This window comes from Stegodyphus dumicola, chromosome 9 (genome assembly GCF_044657685.1).
Source record: "Stegodyphus dumicola isolate Sdum_Otavi_A_Nest chromosome 9, ASM4465768v1".
NCBI lineage: Eukaryota > Metazoa > Arthropoda > Arachnida > Araneae > Eresidae > Stegodyphus > Stegodyphus dumicola.
The window spans coordinates 111,408,561-111,429,140 of NC_140776.1; the positions used below are offsets into that span (position 1 = coordinate 111,408,561).

The 20,580-nt window shown below is 29.5% G+C and overlaps 1 protein-coding gene across 2 annotated transcripts in view; it reads right to left on the reverse strand.

Annotated features, from left to right (window-relative positions):
- Positions 1 to 4,197: 4,197 nt before the first annotated feature.
- LOC118193303 (signal-induced proliferation-associated 1-like protein 2) overlaps positions 4,198 to 20,580 on the reverse strand; it is a 251,828-nt gene continuing 235,445 nt past the window's right edge. For both annotated transcript variants that reach the window (XM_085823912.1, XM_085823913.1), the window contains exons 22-25: positions 18,692 to 18,840; positions 17,844 to 17,907; positions 12,913 to 13,051; positions 4,198 to 11,235 (exon numbers count right to left, since the gene is read on the reverse strand). In XM_085823912.1, coding sequence (XP_085680038.1) covers positions 11,089 to 11,235; positions 12,913 to 13,051; positions 17,844 to 17,907; positions 18,692 to 18,840 — 499 coding nt within the window. In that variant the 3' untranslated portion in view covers positions 4,198 to 11,088. The remainder of the gene's footprint in view (positions 11,236 to 12,912; positions 13,052 to 17,843; positions 17,908 to 18,691; positions 18,841 to 20,580) is intronic.

Sequence of the window (20,580 nt, forward strand, 5' to 3'; positions counted from 1 at the left end):
CTGAAGGATCACGTGATCCCAATTTGAGTGATAATTGATTACTGTTTGGCGTTCAAGTCTTCGTAGTAAGTGAGAGGGGTAACCTAGCTACGTCTGTTTCCCTGAATTGTCCCGAGTAGCCGAAACATGTGATTGGTACCTTACGTGTCGAGAAAGCTGATAGTCTTTCCCCTTCTGTAATAATGTTGCAATGTTACTTTTAAATTAACCAAGAAAGCTTATGTTAGGTTTCAAAATAAATATGGGGAAAAAAAAAAAAGAAGAAGAAAACCCTAACGAAATAAATAAAAATGCCTGTGCCCTTTTAATTCATGGGTGCACTTATAAAAAGCCGTGATTTCCAGTTTGTTTATTTCAATCTCTCAAAACCAGAAGCACAAAACAGAAACTAATGCCAGTACATGAAGGTCAAATGCCGTATGAATCAACCCATGTGAAAATAATTATCACTTAGCTCCATTTACCAGCTTTTAAAAATTCAAATAAATCGTTCCGTTTTAATGACGTATACGTGACGCTGGGCTTGTAGGAGCAGAACCACCTGGGCTAGTAGGCATGGAATCGTTGCATCGCATATACGCGATACTCGTCCTGAACGGGTTAAGCATATTAATGACAACTACAATCTAACACTACAGCCCCAACAACAAACATTAACGACAACAAAGGAATCTAACACTACAGCCCCTGATCATGGATAATTTCATTGCACATGTAGCAACATTCGTTTCGCAGCTTGGAACACCTGCAGGCTCCTCAGCAGACTTCATGAACTACAGAATTTCTTCACAGAGCACGACACTGATATTGGACCTGTTAACTGAAATGCATGCTCAGCTATGCCATAGATTACTCATTCCTAACTACCATGCTTATCGGTGTGGCAGACTTAGCCACCAGGTTGAAGAGTCATCATTCATGTGAAAAATAATCTCTATTCATGCCTTTTACGAGAGGTTAGACTTCAGAATTGTGAACTGGTGACTGTTAATGTCATACTCCCTGTGGACTCAAATTTCTGTGCTATTTACAATCCATCTCATGCCAAATAAGTTTCCTCGAATTGCAGGCACAGCAATGCAAATGGAAAAATTTTACATAAGTATATTTCCAATAACCAACCCTATCTGCATTCATGCTCCAAACAAGTACACTCATCAGCTAAGTAGGCTCGAACAATCTGATATACTGGATATAGTGCTCTCCATGAGCCAGAGCCCTACCGTAGACCCTCAGGAAAGAAGAATTTTAATAAAATCATTAAAATAATTAATGATTACAGTAATTAATAATTAAAGAAATATATTAAAATTTATTTCTTTAGTGATTTTAAATGTAAATTATTAGATTACATATATTATATATTAGATTATGAGTCCAAAGCGGCTTTGTCTCTGTGGGACTATTTTTTTCCTTTTGCAATTTTGAGTCTAATCACTCTGAATGTCCGTTTCACTTTTCAAACTGTTGCCACCAAATATTATCGCCCTGCGTTATATTTGAAGAAATTAAATAATGAAGAATCTGCATAAATGTATTTATGTTTTTCGCATTGTGATAAAACATCGGTACCTAGAGCCATCCAATTTTGAATGATTGATAAGGCAGACTATACATAAGTGAATCATACACAAACTGTAAATAAGTGAATAACACAAATGACTACTATGAACTTGAAAATTACACAGGAACTCTGCAAATACAGCACATATGATGTACATTAATATATCCAGCTGATACTGTTCAGTATAATGCATCTGAATAACTTCTCATTATTAAGTTACCAATGACTTCTAGAGCAGATATTTTCGGTAAACTCAGAAACAATGGATAAAACAGTGCTAAAATCCTCATTAAGCACAGTTGAAGTCTTGACAATGTCTCTTTAAAATTACCACAGGTAATTACAAGACTGATAGTAGAAACACAAAGGATGGAAAGATAACTCATCCTTGAGCTGACTGATAAGTCTCATGGTTTACTCCCTTCATGAAGGCCGATAAAGCTTCCAAACCAATGAGGAGCTTCAAAACTATGTTCAAGCTCATCTCACATCACTCGCAGCAAAATTCTTTGAAAGGAGCATCAGAAAGCTCGTACATCAGTCTGACAAATGCCCAAAACTTCACAGCAATATTGTCAAAAAGTAACCACACTGGTGCAGAACTTTGGAAATAAATAAATTTTGTTCTTGACATTTGTCATTTTTTGTGGTCCATCTGAGACTGGAGGGGGGAAGGGAAGAAGACCCTTGTACTTTATCATAGCTGCAAACCCTGAAATCTGAAAAACCAGATTTTTGGCGTGAAAACAAGAAGAAACCGGGAAGCTTTCACGCAGCATAGCGATGCCATTTCAAAAGAACTCGAAACTGATAATGTATGATTTAAGTTACTAAATTTATATTATTCTCGTTATAAAATACATAAATGTATAAAACGGATTTATAAAATACATAAGATAGTCCAAGTTTTATGTTCTTTAACAACTTCTTTCACTTTTATTTGAGAAAATTCTTAATAGGTAATGAAAATTTAATTTTCAAAAATGATGAAAATAGTATTTTTACGAATTTTGAAAAATATTACTTGAAAAGTCTGAAGAAAGTGAAGCTCTGTTGGAAAAATAAAGTTACAGGAGCAAGTCTACATTGAGGTACATAGCTCACTTCCTAAACTGTCAAGATATCACCAAACTTTGTGACCATTTGGTCCGGTCCATATATGACTTTAATTGATCACTATATGTAACTGTAACCATATCCGGCCCTTAGGCTCCATTCAGACAGTGGCATAAATGTCACAGAAGAATAGTCATAAGCATAAAATGCAAGAGTTTGTTCACACCTAACGAGAAAGGGTCTAAACCATACCCTATTAGAGAAGCTAAATTTATGCATTGTGTGGATGTGTTTTCAGCGTTCCTGCTAAATAACTTTCAGCGTTCCTGCTAAATGTTTGCTTCGATTGGTCGACTCTTATACGAAATTGGCATAGAGTTGAAAACTTTGAATTTTATGCCAAAACCCCTAAACCAGTTTTTGTGATATAGCAAGGTCTGGTTATCTAGCAATAAAACTTGGCTTAAATCAGGTATAACATTTATATCACTGTCTTAGCAGAGCCTTATATGCAAAACTTTAACCATATAAGTCTTCCAGTAATTTCGAGAAATGGAAGGTACTAGAAATTTCTTGGCCGCCAGGTGAAAACTATAAGCCCGAACAAAGTATCAGTTTTCAGTTTTTTGTTCACAAATGACTTCGGAATATTGAGAGATCTCTGCGCGACCTTCGCTTTTTGGATGCATTTTGCATTGTGTCTAACATTATTAGTAATTTGAAGTGGTAACTACTGACTTGCTAGCCCTATACAGAAGAGCTGTACGAGCACTTCTACAGAAAGTTTCAGAACTGTAAAACGTTTCTTTTGGGAAAATAAAGTTTATCAAGCTATCATCAGTTCTCGGTGTATTCTATCTATTATGAACTCATGCGTACATAATATTAATTAATACAGTATTTGTGCAGATAAACTTTATAACGCATTATATATTGAAGCAAAATAAAATTAAATACAAATATTAACTGATTAAACATTGCATGACTTTTCATATAAAGTTCTAAAAATGTCTATAGAGGTGCGAGATATTTTAGATTAAAAGAAATTTTAATACGAAAAATTTAATATTTAGTGAAAAAAAGATCATAAAATGTGTTAAGGAAAAAAATAATACAATTTAGATGAAATAAAATTTTACAGAAAAAATTATTCTGAAATTCACTAGAAGTAGGAGAATTTGTAGAATTTATATTACATTAATTCAATACATTTCATTTAGTACAGGGACACATTTTCCTTGGTAAAACTAAAACATTAAAAACCATGAAATTCTATAATCTACTGCGAGATGTGTTAAAAACCAGAAGAGTTGGCAGATATGCTTTATTATTTCGATACTTGCTTTCAAAATTAAAAAAATTAAAAAACCATGAGATTTAATTATCTACTGGCAGATGTGTTAAAAAACCAGAAGAGTCTGCAGTTACGCTTTATTATTTGGACACTTGCTTTAAATGAATAAAAAGAACAAAAATCACAAGAGTTACTTTAATAGACAGTAATATGTGAATTTTCATATCACAATGAGAGTAAATCACTACGTTTTAAATAATAAATGATCAAAATAAAAAAAAAGTACTTTTTTCCTATAACTTTTATTTACACAAATTAAACACTATATACAGAATCATAGATTCTAGCATTGACTAGGTAACAAAACACTAAATACAAAAGCTGGTTGAAAACTAGTAAATGCAAATTTATGTATAAAAATGATTCTTTTTACATAGTATGTGTTATACATGATTGGAGCTGCAAATTCCAATAAATGATAAATAAATAATATATGCAAAATAAAGGAAACATAACAAATACATTTCTTTAAAAAGCAAATGACGGTGTTCTGTTGTACATTATCTACATATTAAAAAAAAAAAAAAAAAAAAAAAAAAAAACCCACTTTCATGATGACCCATTCTTTACAGTAACTGTTATTTATTTTTATTTCACGGTTATTGATAATCCACAGAATTACTGTTTCTATGGTGAATAATTATCTGATGAGAAATTTACTTTTACTACTTTGAACAAAATGCAACAATTACTTAATTTCAGAGTTGCAGTAATTTGAAAAGTTACAGCACAAGTCTAACTAAACTTATAATCCTTGATTACAATATATGAATGATATCTAGTATTATAAATTACTAATTATAATGAAAGTATAACTTTTTTAAGGTACATAAACACAAATACAATTATTATAAAACAGAAATTCGAACATTTAAAGCAAGTATCATATTTTAGGTTTTTAATTCTTGCTATTTCCCTTGCAATTCATGATAAATAAGGACATTAAACCGAGAAATTTAATCCTGATACAGCTTACAATTTGGCACATCATTTTTTTAAATGCAAAATTTAAAAAAAAAAAAAAATTAAATTATGTAAAATGTATAGAGACATTGCTTTTTTGCGATATGCAACAACTTTGTTCTATTTTAATCTGGCACAGGACTAATGCAAAAATTACTTTTCTAAATTTTAAAATACAGTACTTGCCATAAATATTTAGTTTTAAAAAAAAAATAAATTTAATATTAGTGTAGCTCAAACAACACAACATAAAAGCCTAATGTTACAAGCTACAATATATATTTTATGTTTTCTTTCCAAAAAAATTAAACATATTATTGATATAAAAAGAAGCGACTACTTAAAAAAAAATTCTTGTGAAATTTACAATTAGAAATTAATTAAAATATTAAACATAACAGATGACATGCAATTAATACACTGAAGGATTTTGCGTTAATTAAGCACTTATGTTTTGAAGCTTTACTTCTCTTCTGCAAATCTCATTAGAATGCAAATTAGTTGTATATTTAAGGCGAGGGTTTTAATGTTTTAAAATTCGAGCATTTGGTAGCCCTCCCATTGCAGCAAAGTACTATTGTTAGCCAAAGTTTTATTTTGGCTTCAGCATTTTGTTAGCCAAAGTTTAAAATGCACACCATTATAATTCCCTCGAGCCAGCTGAAATAGCCTATTTCTGTGTATAGTCTCAGACTACATTACCTACATTGGAATTTAACTTTACCTTACCTTATTTTAACTACCTACAAGTAGCGGTGATTCATCTGTAGGACAAACAGTGCCTTTTACCCATTTAAAGAGTTAAATAAAAAAGTTATTATTTAAACATTCCTCGATTTTGTCATTTGCTTCAGCCTAAAGGGGTAACTCACTTTTCAGTCGAGTACAGTCTGCAAGACATTGAGATAAGCTTCTAGACATAGCAAAACCCTACAACACATACACACACAATTTTCTTATACAAAAAGTAATAAAATATTTCAATTGACCATGATTTTAAAGCAACTGTAACATGAAGCCTTTTTATATAAAAATACATTATTTATAGAACATTCTTTTAAAATGGAAAACTTAAAAAAATAATATATGTAATTCATAAAATAAAATTAAAACTGATCATATTTATCATATTTTTAGTAAACTTACTAAACCAGGATGCTCTTAGAAGAAACTTCATATATGCAGTATATCATTTTATGAGCAACTTCTTTACCACATTCATTAACAGTTATTTATAATCTTCACCAACAAGTTACATAACATCAATAAAATTTATCATCTATGATTTTTGGTTATAAAACTGTTATTTTTGATTATTGCCTTTTCACAGGAACACATATGTTTATTGCTACATTACTAATATTTAGACTATATGTATGGCTTAAATCTATTTATTAATTTGAAAATTAATTTTTACTCCCAATTTTATCCGTGAAATATTAAATACTGAACAGTCAGTACTGCGTACCATTAATACTCAGTTTTAAATACTTAATACCATAATTATCCAATATCACATTCAGTATTAAAAATATGTAATTCCATGTTTAATTCAATATTAAGTATGGAAGTTCAGAAGTTCCCAAAATTTAAATGTCTAATCAATTTAAAAAAGGATATTAAAAAATAATTTTCTTTTTGGAATTTAATCAAAACAAATTATATTTATTAATTAGCTTTGGCAAGCAAACTTTTTTAGCTCTATGAAATATCAACAACTCAATATCATTTATTTCTCTAGGAAGAATGAATGAATGAATTAAAAAGCATCCTTTAAATTATACTTTGTATGTGCATTGCTTTCAAAATTGTTCCATACAAAGATACTAATAATAAAACTATATATATATACATATATATATATGTGTGTAAGTCTAAAAATTCAGAAATCAAGCAATTCATTAATTTTTATAAATATTTTCTGAAGTACTACAAAAGAGGCATTACAAACCATTTAAAATATAAGGGCAAGCCATAAATTTATTAAAGAAATTTCTAATAAACAAGAAAAGTATGCATTTTTCAGAAAACAGACATTCCAGCTAAGATTTTTCCTTGATAAAAAGACATGTACGAACAAAATTCTCTGACAAAAAGTCAGGAAATAATGCAGAAATATATTATAGCTTTCAGTTAGTAACAAACTCTTCAATTATTTAAAAAAGATGAAAACTTTTTTGGGGGAAGGGGCCCTTTAATTTTGAAGAACAAAACTGACAGTAAGTTTCTTCTTTGATAACATGTTTATGAAATTTTTTATATATCACAGCTGCCAACCTTGAAATCTTAAAAACAGGGAGGCATCACTACTTCAAATGAATTCATTTTATAATGCATGGTTAGATCACTGATCTATCTGTAATTTAATTCATATGATAGCACTACTGGATATTCTAGATTGTATATGCTTTTTGGCTAATTTTATTTTTAAATTTTCTTACAGTTTTTTTAACAAGAAAATTCTGTGAGGAAAATAAAAATCAAATTAATAATTAACCTACATAGTATTTGTGTTGATAAACTTAGTAATGTACAGTATACAGAAGTAAAATTAAATATTAACAGATTAAACATTGCTTGAATCTTCATATAAAAATTTACAGATGTCTACAGTAGATTAAGACTTCTCAAATCAAATAAAATTTAACAAGATCAATAAAATATAATAATAAATACAATTCAGTTAAATAAAATTGAATAAGACAAATTACTCTGAAAATCACTATAGGTGAGGGAATGGAATTTGTTTAATTCCATGAATTAAACAAATTATTTCATTTATTGCTGGGAAATATTTTCTTTGGCAAAAAAATAAAGCCAGGAATTCAGTGATCTTTTGGGAGAATGGAGATGTGAAGATAATGCGGGAGAGTTGGCAGCTTTGATATATGTAAAACAACTAAAAGCATATTCTTGTTTCTTCTCACTTTACACAGAAAAATTAAATAAGTTAACTTATTAAAAGAAAGTATTACATTAGAAAACATAAAGAAACTGAAAGGAATGAATGATGGCAGAATAATAATAAAACTATATACTAAAAGTATAAAAACTGTTAAACAGATGTTAAAAAATCATATATTAGAAATATAAAACTATCATACTATTTACCCAAAAATGATTTATTGGTCTAAAGATATAGGAATGTTAAAAAGATTAACATAGTCAACTATATTAAGTGATAAACCTGAACTTTCCACTGTTCAAAATCAGGAATGAGAAATGTGATCAAACTGTTTGAATATTTTGAAAATCGTCAGGGAACTTTTCATTCACAAAAATAATATAAATAAAACTCGATTTCAAAAATTTCGAATTACAAAATATTGCATAGTTCTTAAAGCATGACCTTATTTATTGCTTATTTATTACGGAACACCTAATCCTCAGAAACTTTTTAAGCATGAAATCTATTATAGATTTAATATTAATAGTCTTTAGTTAATAATATTTATTTGATGGAATGATTAATTAATGCATGGCAACTAATATTAAGACAATCAACAGTCTAACTAAAGAGGAGGGAAGTCACCAAACATATTATAAACAAAAATACTCCAAACATGGTCACAGGTCTAGAATATACCAATTTAATGGAAATATTTAAAAATATATTTTGCACTTACAGGGCATAAAATTTATATTAGTTTATATCTTCTTCAATGCTTCAATATGAAAAAGGAAATAATCTTTTCAAAGCCACCAATACATTTTGCTTGTAATAGTTTAGATTTGATAGCAGCCTTACCTGCTCAGATAAGATATGAAGATTCTATCTTCCAATAATGCAACATGATTCAGTATAACTACAGTAACAAATTCAGTTTTATAAAATACAAATAAAATTATCACTATACTACTTTACACAGTCCTTTTGGCATATATCACACTGAGTCGTTTAGAATGTCACACATAAAAGTAAAAATATATTAAACTAAGTATAACATAAAAATTTTAATTAATCTTCTGAGCAACATAACTACTCTTATCCAGTCATGAAATTTACAGCCACTCAGTTCAGGTGGTCATTGACTTACAGCTATCCGACTAACGTTATGAGTATTTTTGTAAAGGCACATTCTGTCAAAAATTTTACCCCCCAAAATTAAGTGTTGAAGTGACAAAACTGAATTTAGTGCATGTATTAGAATTGGCAACACCATGCATAACTCACAATTAATGCACCATCTTGGCATTTAAGTCAATACACTTGCATTACTTTTTGCTGCAAATCATTTCCTTTGTGCTCATATAATTCTGTGATTAATTAATCTACAATATATAATTCATACCTATCAGCCTCGAAAGTTTTCAAAAATCAAGATATTTTTTCAAAAAAACCAGGAGGTTTCTCACATTGCACAGAAACACTATTTCAAATTAACTCCAAACTGACTTTAATTCATTTTATAATGCATGATTCAGATTACTAAACTATTTATAAGAGAATTAAATTACACATTCTAAATTTTATGTTCTTTGGCAAATTTCATTTTTTAATTATATTCGACTTTTATGTCGAGAAAATCCAAAATAGTGAAACTTTACTTATTAAAATACCTTTAAATAAATAAATAAATAAATAAAAAAAAAAAAAAAAAAAATTAAATTAATTATTAATGTAATCATATTTGTGTGAATAATCTTAGTATTGTACCATATATTGAATAAAATAAAATTAATGCATTTGTTGCTATCCACAAGAATACTTGGCATGTTGAGTTTGCTTGCTGGCTATGAGTTTCTCATAGTGTGTCTCATAGCTACAAGTATTCTTGGTGTGTGCGAACAGATACACCATATCACATTTGGCAAAGAATGTGTTAAATGCAAATATTAGATGATTAAAGACTGCTTGAATCTTAATATAAAAGTCTACAGCACATTAAGACAGATGGAACTTTAATAAGAAAAATTTAGAAAGATCAGTTCAATGTAATAAAAAACACAATACAGATTATATAAAATTTAAGAAGAAAACATTCTGAAAAATCACACTAAAGGTAAGGTAATGCAATTTGCATAATTTAAGTTTCTATAATTCAATAAATTCCATTTATTGCTGAAAAATGTTTTCCTTAGTGAAATCTAAAAATCAAAAACTGAGCGATTCAATGATCTACTGGGAGATTTGAAGAAAAGCAAGGAGTCTCCCTAAAAAATGGAGAGACCTGGCAGCTATGGGTAGCTTGTTTGGTTAAACAAGAAGAAAGAACAGAAAACAGGAAAAATTGAACCAGAAAAAAATTGACTGTGGAGGGTTTATTCTAATTCTTTACAACATTAAACCAACTTCTTTCTAGGCCAGACACTTATGGACACAAATTAACAGGGTTGGAAAAAAAAAAAATAAAAAAAATAAAAATGAAATTTTATACATCATTAAATTTATAACCAAAAGAAAAAACAAACAGTTCAGTCTAAGCTAACAATGTTTATGAAAATGTCATATCAAAAGTACAGTTGAAGCAACAGTTGAAAATGACCGCAGCCCAGCCACTAGAAATAGTGAAAACAATTATTATGAGGACCATAGCAAGTGATTTATTTAATTTTTTTATTTACACTGAGAAAGGACCAAATCAACTTCACGCTGGCCAGCCGAACAGCAGCTGTAAATCCACAACCTCCTGTATATATTAACTTGCTCTTTTTAAATATTTTAGTTTGTTACCCTAAGGATTGGAAGGTTATGAAAACAAACAGCAAAATTAGTAATTATATAAATCTAGCTAATAAATGTTGCTTAATTACAGCTCTTCATCAGTAAGACCAAAAAGCCATGCTGCTCGAAGGATTAAATGCATAAAATAATTTAAGAAACTTAATCTTATTAAAAATATTAATCAATAATTAAATATATACTGCAATCTAAAAATCTAAGGCAACAGCCAACACACAAATGAAAAATATATACATACTTCTATGAGCTCATGTGGAAAAAAGAAAAAAGTTTTATGCTTAGGAATTATTGTACAATTAATCTTTGGACAACTCTGAAAAAGATCACAATTATATTTCACCCACTGTACTTCATAATACTATTTCAAAACACTTCAGCCATGATTTTTTTGGAATGGTGGCACAGGGGATTAAAAACAAGACAGTTTTTTTTCTAGCTTTCTTTCTTTTCCTTTTTTTTTCTTCTTTTTTATGACTGGGCTTCTCGTGTCTGTAAAAACCATTCTCTGTATTTACGGATTTGAACGGCATTAGACTGGGATTCTTCCTGCAGCCTCTGATTTTCTTCCCTCAACTGTAAAACTTCATGTTCCAAATTTGCTTTTTGGTGTTGTTCCTGTACCAGGGAAAAAAAAAAAAAAAAAAAATTCAAGAAATTTAATAACACAGACTACTTCAGAATTGATGGGTAGTGCAGAAAATAAAACTGCTTTTGTTCAAAATGAAAACTGAAATGCTTTATTTTAAAACTTACAAAAGCAATCTAACAAATTTTCATGTGTGAATTAAAGTACTATGCACAAAGGAACAAAGTGTTTGTGCTAAGTGTAAGAAATACTGTATCCTAGCATGTATAAGCCACACCCTTAATTTTTACCTCAGAAATAAGCTACAGATAGCTTGTCCATCATTTTTTTTTCTTTTTTTCCTTGTGTGTTTTGGAAGGATGAAAGCAGCTAAAGCAACTATTTTGACTATCCGTAGATTCATTTACTTTAAAATGACGTGCTGCAATTCCCATTTTCTTCAGAGAACTGGCGAACTTGCAGTTTAAAATGTGCAGTGCAGTTAAATCCTTTGTCAGACATTTTGCTTCAAATGACTTGGAACTACAACTAGTACAATCCTATGCAACATTCACCTGACAACAATGGATTTTATACAGAGTCATTAAATACACATTCTAATTATTTGCACATAAAAACTGCACCCTTCATTTTCATTTGCTCTTTTTATTAAAAAAAAAATACGATACAAGAGAATACAGTATATACAAGAAGCTGAAAAAAGTGTAACTATATTTAAATTTGTTGATCCAAATTAAAGAAGACACATTTAAATCCTTATAATTGTTTAAGCGTTTGATTTAATCATGCAGCGCTGCTGAAAACAAAGATAAACAGCAATACAAATATTATGAATGACTATTTAGTAGTCAGGTTCATGAAAAACATGCCTTCACACATTTAAAAAAATTTCATATTATCAGTTTTATTTAAATAATGAAGAATCTGTATGTATGTATGAATATATGTTTGTTTCTTGCACTGAGGAAAAATGGTGGCACCTAGAGCTATCAAATTATGAAAACACATTTCTCTACACAGACAGCTGCACCTTGAAGGCTCAATTTAGTTTATTTCATGTTTTATGCAAATTTAATGTTTTTTTATTAACAAACTCAGTGAATCAAAAACAATCTGTTGCCACTTTCTGAAATAAAACTTTTTTTTTTTTTTTTTAAATCTTCCACACACCAGTGTTGCCATTCAGCAGAGAGAAAGATATTTATCTTTCAAATTTAATCAATAAACTAGTTAAAAGTAATGTCTTCTATTGCCACAGCCACAACTAAGAAAACTCCTGCTACCATTCACCAAAGCATAAGATCCAGTTTTCAAATTTAATGGGTCTGTGACTGATTAATTATAACAAAGTGATTTAAAAGCAATAAACAAACCTCATAATGATATTTTTTATTTCTAAATTCAACTGATTTAAATAAAAATTCAAGATATATCTAATTAAAAACTTTAAATACTTTTATAAAATTACATTAGCTGGATTCTTTTAAAATCATCACATATTTTCTCTTTTTTATGATAACTATTTTAGGGGACTAGAAATAATCAATAATTATTAGCAATATTCATATTAAGAAACAAATCACAGGCTTTCTAATTAGCAATGAAAATAAAATAATGTTCATATCATAACTCAGCAAAATCATGTAAAGCATTTAAAGAAATTATCTTAGGAGATAACCCAGTACAAAGTAATTTCTTAAACATACCTTTAACAAATCTTGCTGCATTTTCAAAAGTCGAGCCTCTAATTCTTCAACATCAGGAATTCTTGATTCCATTAAATCTTGTTGCTTTTTCCAAAGTAGAGCCTCTAACTCTTGAACACTAGGAATTCTTGATCCCAAGCTGCAGAAGTAATGACATTAGTAACAGAAAATATTTAAACATATCTATTACTAAATTAATATTACATACAAAGAAAAAATTCCAATTTATATTCTCTCTAAAATGTAAAGGTTGATATTTAAAAGAAATTTCTCTTGGTTACACTTTGAAATTCAAACCTATTCAAAGCAGCTAAATACTAACTTTTTAGATAGATTAATTTCGAATAATTCTAATACAGTACAAAGTCTGCAATCCGGACTCGTCGGGACTTCAGCAATTCCGCATTAAAGGTTTTTCTCGATTATAGATCATCAATTTAAATCTGGTAAGATGGCATGCAGAAATTATACAATTAAAACTATGAAACCATAATTTATGAAATAAAGAGCAATTGATCTAAAAGGTATCAAAATTTACAAAAAAAAAAAAAAAAAAAAAAAAAATTATTACTTTATTAAACATTTCTTTCAATGTAAGTTGTTTAAGTTGCTTCGTTTTTTGTGCTAAACACGCGTAACGTTAAACGCGCATGAGTGAGGCATACACATAAAAAAAATTTTGTGGCTTTGAGGTCCGGATTATAGATCATTTGGGATAATGGACGTCCGGATTACAGACTTTGTACTGTATACTGAATTAACCACTAACTTACTTACTTAAAATAAACAAATTATGAAAAATGTTCAAGGAGGACATAATTTGAGAAAAAATAATGACAACTTACTATTATCTTTTAACTAATTAATTTTTTCCTTCACATATACAGAAAAAACACATTTATACATAAATAATTATAAACTTCTTTATTTCTTACTATAATTTCAAGCTCATAAAATTTTGATTTTGATAGAGCCTGTAACCTTGGAAAGAAAAAAAATTAAGAGACAATATTTTTACCTTAAGTCGCAGGAGCTCATTAGTCAGGCTGATTCTTTTTCTAGACTAAAATTAGTTTTGAACTGGGGGGAGCAACTGTTCAGATATAAATGTATTCCTAAATAAGAGATTTTTCTTATCGCATAAATTCATAACTGAAAATATTTGTCTTTTAACAAGAGTGAAAACATGTTAAATCTGTACCTTCAAATCTTTGAATAAAATTTACATTAAGTGTAGATTAATAAGTTCAATTTGTAGATTTTCTGAGGTGTTATTCCCTTTCGTTTTTAATAGTAATGAAAATTGGATTCAAAATTGTTAAAATTTTAAACTCTTCTTCAAATTCTTGCCATAATAGTTAGTGTCATAACCATGCTAATTAACTTATGAGAAATGTATTCACAGGCTACATAAGATTACTTCAGGGCAATGTAGTTCCTGGGCCACCACTGGTAAAACATTTTATTACACCTTTAACTGCATTTTGAAATAAACCTTCCAAGTTGCACTGCATTTTGGATGGAACTGCTTATGAAAAGTATTCAAACAGTTCTTTTTTCTTGCTAAATTTTTATTAATTATTTTAATCTCTGCTTTCATAAGCTCTCATTGAGATTCTATTTAGATTAATATAAAAATATGAAAATAGGATTGTAATAATAATGAAATATACACTTTGAATGGTTTGGTTTAGGCTCATTTAACTAAGGCAAAACACTGAAAGGCTAACCTGCCTAAAAAAGGGATGCCTTCATGGAGAACTTCATAACAGAAACTAGCTTGTATATAAACTACACATGGGGAAACCCATGAAAATGGCCATGCAACCTACCCAATCTCTCAGACTGATTGAACTACCAGTGTTCAGCGACTTTATTGTTCGGTCTCTAGTGGGCATACACCACAAATGACAAAAAAATATGATGACCGGATCCGAGTTAAAAGGCTCAAGCTAATAGTTCCACATGATGTTCATTTAGCATAAACATGTGCTATTTTTTCAATTCTTTTTAACATTATAGCTGCCCAGATGGGATAGCAGGTAGTGGCACTGACTGCAATATTGAAGGGCCTGGGTTCAACTTCCTGAGAAATCATGGATGTTTGTAATCATATACTATTTGTGTGACAAAGACAAGCAAAAAATTCTTTCGAGAGGTGGATGGTACAGGAGGAAGGGTCGGACTCCACAGGGTGTTCTCCATTAAAATTTTAAACTGTGGTAGAAGCTTATCAATTAGCTATGTACAACAATATCTCAGTCATTTACGGTACTAGAGATGTGCTTGCCTAGCATCTACCTGTATCTGTTTACCATTAAACTTCTCTTTGGGGGCAGAAATTTATTTCCAAGGGGGGGGGAACCCAAAGAGCCAAAAGTTATATCCTATATTAAACAAAAGAAGCTTTACAATTCATTTCTTCATTTTTTTCAACATTTCAGAACATATGTTGAAGGAAATGAAATCTGCAAAGTCTCAGAGCATAAAATTTCCTAGTTTGAGATTCATGGTTAGACACTTAAATAAGATATCAAACACTATTTTTGTCTCTATAAAACTGCTCTATAAATCATAAAACTATAATGGCTATTTTAAATTGTTTTATTAATCACAAAATTACTATAATCTATTGCAAATGTTTATTCAAAATGTGTTTAACAAATGAGGCAGATTTTTATATCCAACATGACACAAGACACAAATATCACAACAAGACACAAATATCATCCAAATCAGGGTTTCCCAATGAGATCAACCATTGCAAGCAGTATTAATCCCCTCGGGCTCAAATTTTAAAGGGGATGAATGATGATCAAGGGGTCAATAGACGAATACATGCCTTCAATTAACTGGTGCAACCACGATTTAAATTAATAAAATTGATAATTAATTTTTATTAATATAAAGATATATCACGTAGTAAGGATGAAATCGCATAAAATATATATAAGGGAAATAATACACTAAAATGATTTAATATGCTTTTTTTTTAAATCAACTTAATCAGCATAATATAAAAAGTAATATGCAAGAACATAAGAAAACACAAAACCAGAATAAAAAGCACAAACAGCTTAAATGTTTTCGGATGAGGCAATTTAAAAAGTAAATTAAGGAATTTTATGCCAGATATTAAAAATATTTTAGAATCTGTAATTTTGTTTCTGAAAATTTGTTTATGTTTGTAAAGTTAAAAAATAATATAAAAATAATAAAACAAACTAATAAACCAATGTTTTGCAAAACTTTTGTTCACATTCCTAATCTAATTGTTATTTTTGAGTCATGTGCTATTATTTGCATTACAAGTATGCTTTTGTACTGTACATTATAGAGAAAAATGTAAGAGGTTGATGAAGAAAACCATTCCTTTAAAAGGAATCAATGTAGGAAAAAGGTCGTGGATCTCTGATATAGGATCAAGGGTTCCTAACCTCGCACAGCAGAACTTTGGAAGCCAGTGCCAAAAAAAAAACATCAGCAATTTTTCCAGTCTAAAAAAAATACTGATGGAAATAATGGAGGATATGGTATATGGCTGTTTGAGAAGCATATTTTCATTGTGAATTAACATAATTCCTAAACTAGGCATTTCTACAAGTGCTGTACTTCTTTAATAAATCGTATAATGCTTATTCAAATCGCTTTTAAAATCAGAGAACAAAATAGAAATTTTATTTCTTTTAAAAGAATACATATGTTAAGGAACTATTGGAATTAAGTCTCGAATGTAACTATTACTGTATTTCCCCATGAATTCCTACATTTTTTACAATTTTATTGTCTGAAAATCACTACTACATTTTAATGGGAATATATGTAAAGGAATAAAAATATTTCTTTATCGACGCCTTACATTATGGTTGTATTATAACATTTACTAAGATATCTTCATTTCTACTTCCATGTAACTCGAATCCCACCTATTCCTATTCAAATCATCCATAAATAAGAGAAAGGGAATAAACAACTAAATATGAAAATTTCTAGATCAAATGTCAATCTCAGTTTACTTTGCAGTTATGGGTCATTCTTGTGTAAGGTAGGCATTGATAGTTAGAAGCAATAGGTTTACCATGACCTTTGCAGGTAGTTTGCAAGAATTTATCTTTGTTAATAATGTAAAAACAATCACTACATAGAAGTAATGATTTTAATTTTCAGGGAAGCATATTCTCATTCTGATTTTTGGGAACCACATTCCATACTGAGGAAGTTGAACATTATGTGAATATTTTTAAACTTTTCAGAAGCTGGTATTAAGAAGCCAGGGGGAAAAATACATGAGGAAATACAATATGTAGTCCATCCTCCTAGTATCAAAGGTTAAAAGTTATGCTTAAAAAATGTTCGTTGCTCTACTCCAATTATTAATTCCTCCAATATAAGTTTTAAGTCATGATCATTAATATTCACAAAAATATTACACAAATTAAAGAAATTGTATTTATTTTGAAGACTGGATGAAGGCCTGAACTCAGTATTTTGCTAAAGGAAACACAAAATAAATCAAATTAAATATTTTAACTACTACTTGATAAAAGTACATAACACTGTACTTTTTGATCACTTTTTTTGGACCATATATCAATCATTTGTGTGAGAATTGAACATTTTCATGAATACAGAAAATAAAGCAAATAATACATACACCAAAATATAATAAATAAAGCTAATGAAATAGAACACATTCCTAAATTCGCAGAATCAGCAGTAATGTTTATTAGAAACTTTTTATATAAAATTCTATAAATTTAAATGTACTTATGACTTAGTTAACAGCAGTACACAATTCAACTCTAAAAAATTAAAAATAAATTCAATTTCTAAAATTCTAATATAAATGGAGAGCTTTTTCATAACTTAAAAGTTTCTGTTTCAAAAACTTCTTATTTACACAAAGCATAAAATTTTCCATATTTACTTACTTGTTGTCGAGGTTTGATTGCTTTTCAGCTTCTTCCAACCAAGAAGCTGACCCAATTGGAAGACCTAGATAAAATTTTAAAAAATTTACAGCTAGTAATAAATGATTTCTCAGAAGGGAGAAAAAGTATTTTTCAAAATATACTAAAAAAGATTATGTATGTAGCATAGAATACTGACCCAATAAACAGAATAAAATGAGAAAAATACAAAAATACTGAAAATATAATCAGAAATTTGAAGGAATCGAATGAAATTTTTTGAAACTTTTGTACATATTTTAAAATTTTATCATGTGCTAAAATGGAAATAGACAAAAATTCGCTACAGTGCGAGTGTAATTTTATCAAGTACATCGGCATACTGCTTTATTGGCGCCACCGCTTATGTGACAAATTTGTTTTTCCGAAGTTTTTTTCTCAAAAGTCGGGGGATTGACTTATATGCGGGTATATACAGTTAAGTCTTCATATGGTGATACTTAACACAGTGGGGGGGGAATATTAACATTATGTAATATTATTTGTTATTAAATGTTAACATTTTTTACAATTAAAGTTACTATTAACATCTTTTGAGAAATGTCAGAATGCTAATCTCACTTTCTGTACAATTCATCAATCAGCTTGTACACATTTTGTGAGATATGCATTTCCCCCCTGTCAAACTGGATACAGCAAACCAAATTTTTGTTGCTATAATGAACTTGAAGTTCATTACAGCAGGGCTCAACTGTATGTAAAAGGGTTAAAACTGTCATAAAATTTTTTGTACAGAGAATTCTGGCTACCTCTAGTTAAATCACACTTTATATAAGGGAAGGGAAGAGATGAAAAGATAATTTACTTACTTTCAATTCCTTTGGTAGCTGAAGCCACTAAAGTAGCCCAATCAATATTTCCACTGTCAGCTAGTGGAATTAAAGAAGGTGAAGATGGAGGTGGAGGTAATGGCTTGAATTTATTTTGAATGCGATCTGAGGTGACACGAGGCGATAATCTAACAAAGGATAGAAAGTAATGTTTTATAATGTGGTCAAAAAAAAAAAAAAAAAAAAAATTCCAACTGTAAAGCAGTTTCTTTGTAAATCAGTCATGAAATGCTAAATATATAATATCTTCTACATACACATCATTTTAATCATCTTTAAAGGCTTTCAATTTAAAACAGAAATGGTGACGTTTACAATCTCACACAGGAATAATTTCTATTTTGTATTTTGCAAATAGTATTACAGGAATACCTCACATAGTACAGTTTCACTCAGTGTGGACACCACTATAAAACGGTCAGTAATTTGAGTAATAAATTTCACTCAGTACTACTAACCCTCTTATGATTTTCCATTAGTTTTAGATAAATACATATTTTTGTTCTAATAATATTTGATAGGAACAAATTAATTTTCCTACAGAAATAATGTTTCTCTCAGTGCGGATTCAGTTAGTGCAGTACCAATTAACAGTATTTAGTGAGGTATTCCTGTATAAAGTAACACTGTGACAGTCACGTTAAACTTAATAGTTTTCCCACCAACCTATACTACTGTTACTTTATAGCTTAAATTTAATGCAAATGAAATGTTTAAAGTGATTAAAAAATAATATGATAACATTATGAGGTATTAAATATGTGTATATAAACCCTCAGCAAAATGAATTCAAACAAATTCAAAATAATTTGACTTCGACAGTAAAGGCGGATAAAGTATGATATTCACATTATTTGCGAATAACAAAGTATTCAGCAGAATTAAAGTAATTCATATTTCACACAAGAAAATTTGATTTTGGGAAACGGTTCATGTTAGTACAGTTAACAAACAGCTTTAATTTTTGGTCCAATCTAGATAAGATTCAGACTGCTGGATTTTTTTTAACATACAATTAAAACAAATTAAAAAAGTTTATCTTCTTTTTTTATTTATGTTGGGCAATTTGCATTCCTGCTTGCACCTCAGCAATGCTGAAGAGGTGAAACATTCAACGCTACATATCATGCAGAAGCTAATAACTGTGTGAAGACAGTGTGTGCTCCCAATGTGCCCATCCAGGGTTATGTCATCCTTGTTATCAATGTGGCGAGTAGCTGTGATTTTGTTCACTGTGGTGCAGGAATGTGATGCACAGAATCCTGAGGTGAAATACAGCTATCTAGGAGTAGAAATCTAGTTGAGTATCCCAGACAGCATTTTTACTATGAAGCCATGTACCTACCAACCTAAATGAATCGCCTAGTAGACTCCAGTGACATAATGTAACAGTTTATATGAGTCAATCACTTGTTATTCATCAGATTTTTTTTTCTCACATTACCTGTTCATATACTGTGTTAAGCTCAAGGAAAGTAACCATTAAAATTTATGTTTCCCATACATCAAATGTGCCCCTTTGGTAGGCAGCTACATTTTACATTCAGCAAACATCACCAAAAAAAAAAAAAAAAAAAAAGCTATACATAATTTCCAAATTTTATTTTCTTACATAATGCAGTTGTTACTGAAAATAATCTCTCAGTAATACATGAACATAGCATGCTCCTTTCTTACAGGCCAGGAAGCTAACTAGCTTATACTAACTACTTATATATTTATAGTACAGTGTCTTCTTACTAACTTAATCACTTTTTTATAATGCAGCTTTAGGACAGAATATGATGAAAAATAAAAACAAGTGATCTCAGAGTAATATCAAAAAACTGTGCATAGCAAAAGGTCTGCCCCTGCGAAATTTTATATAT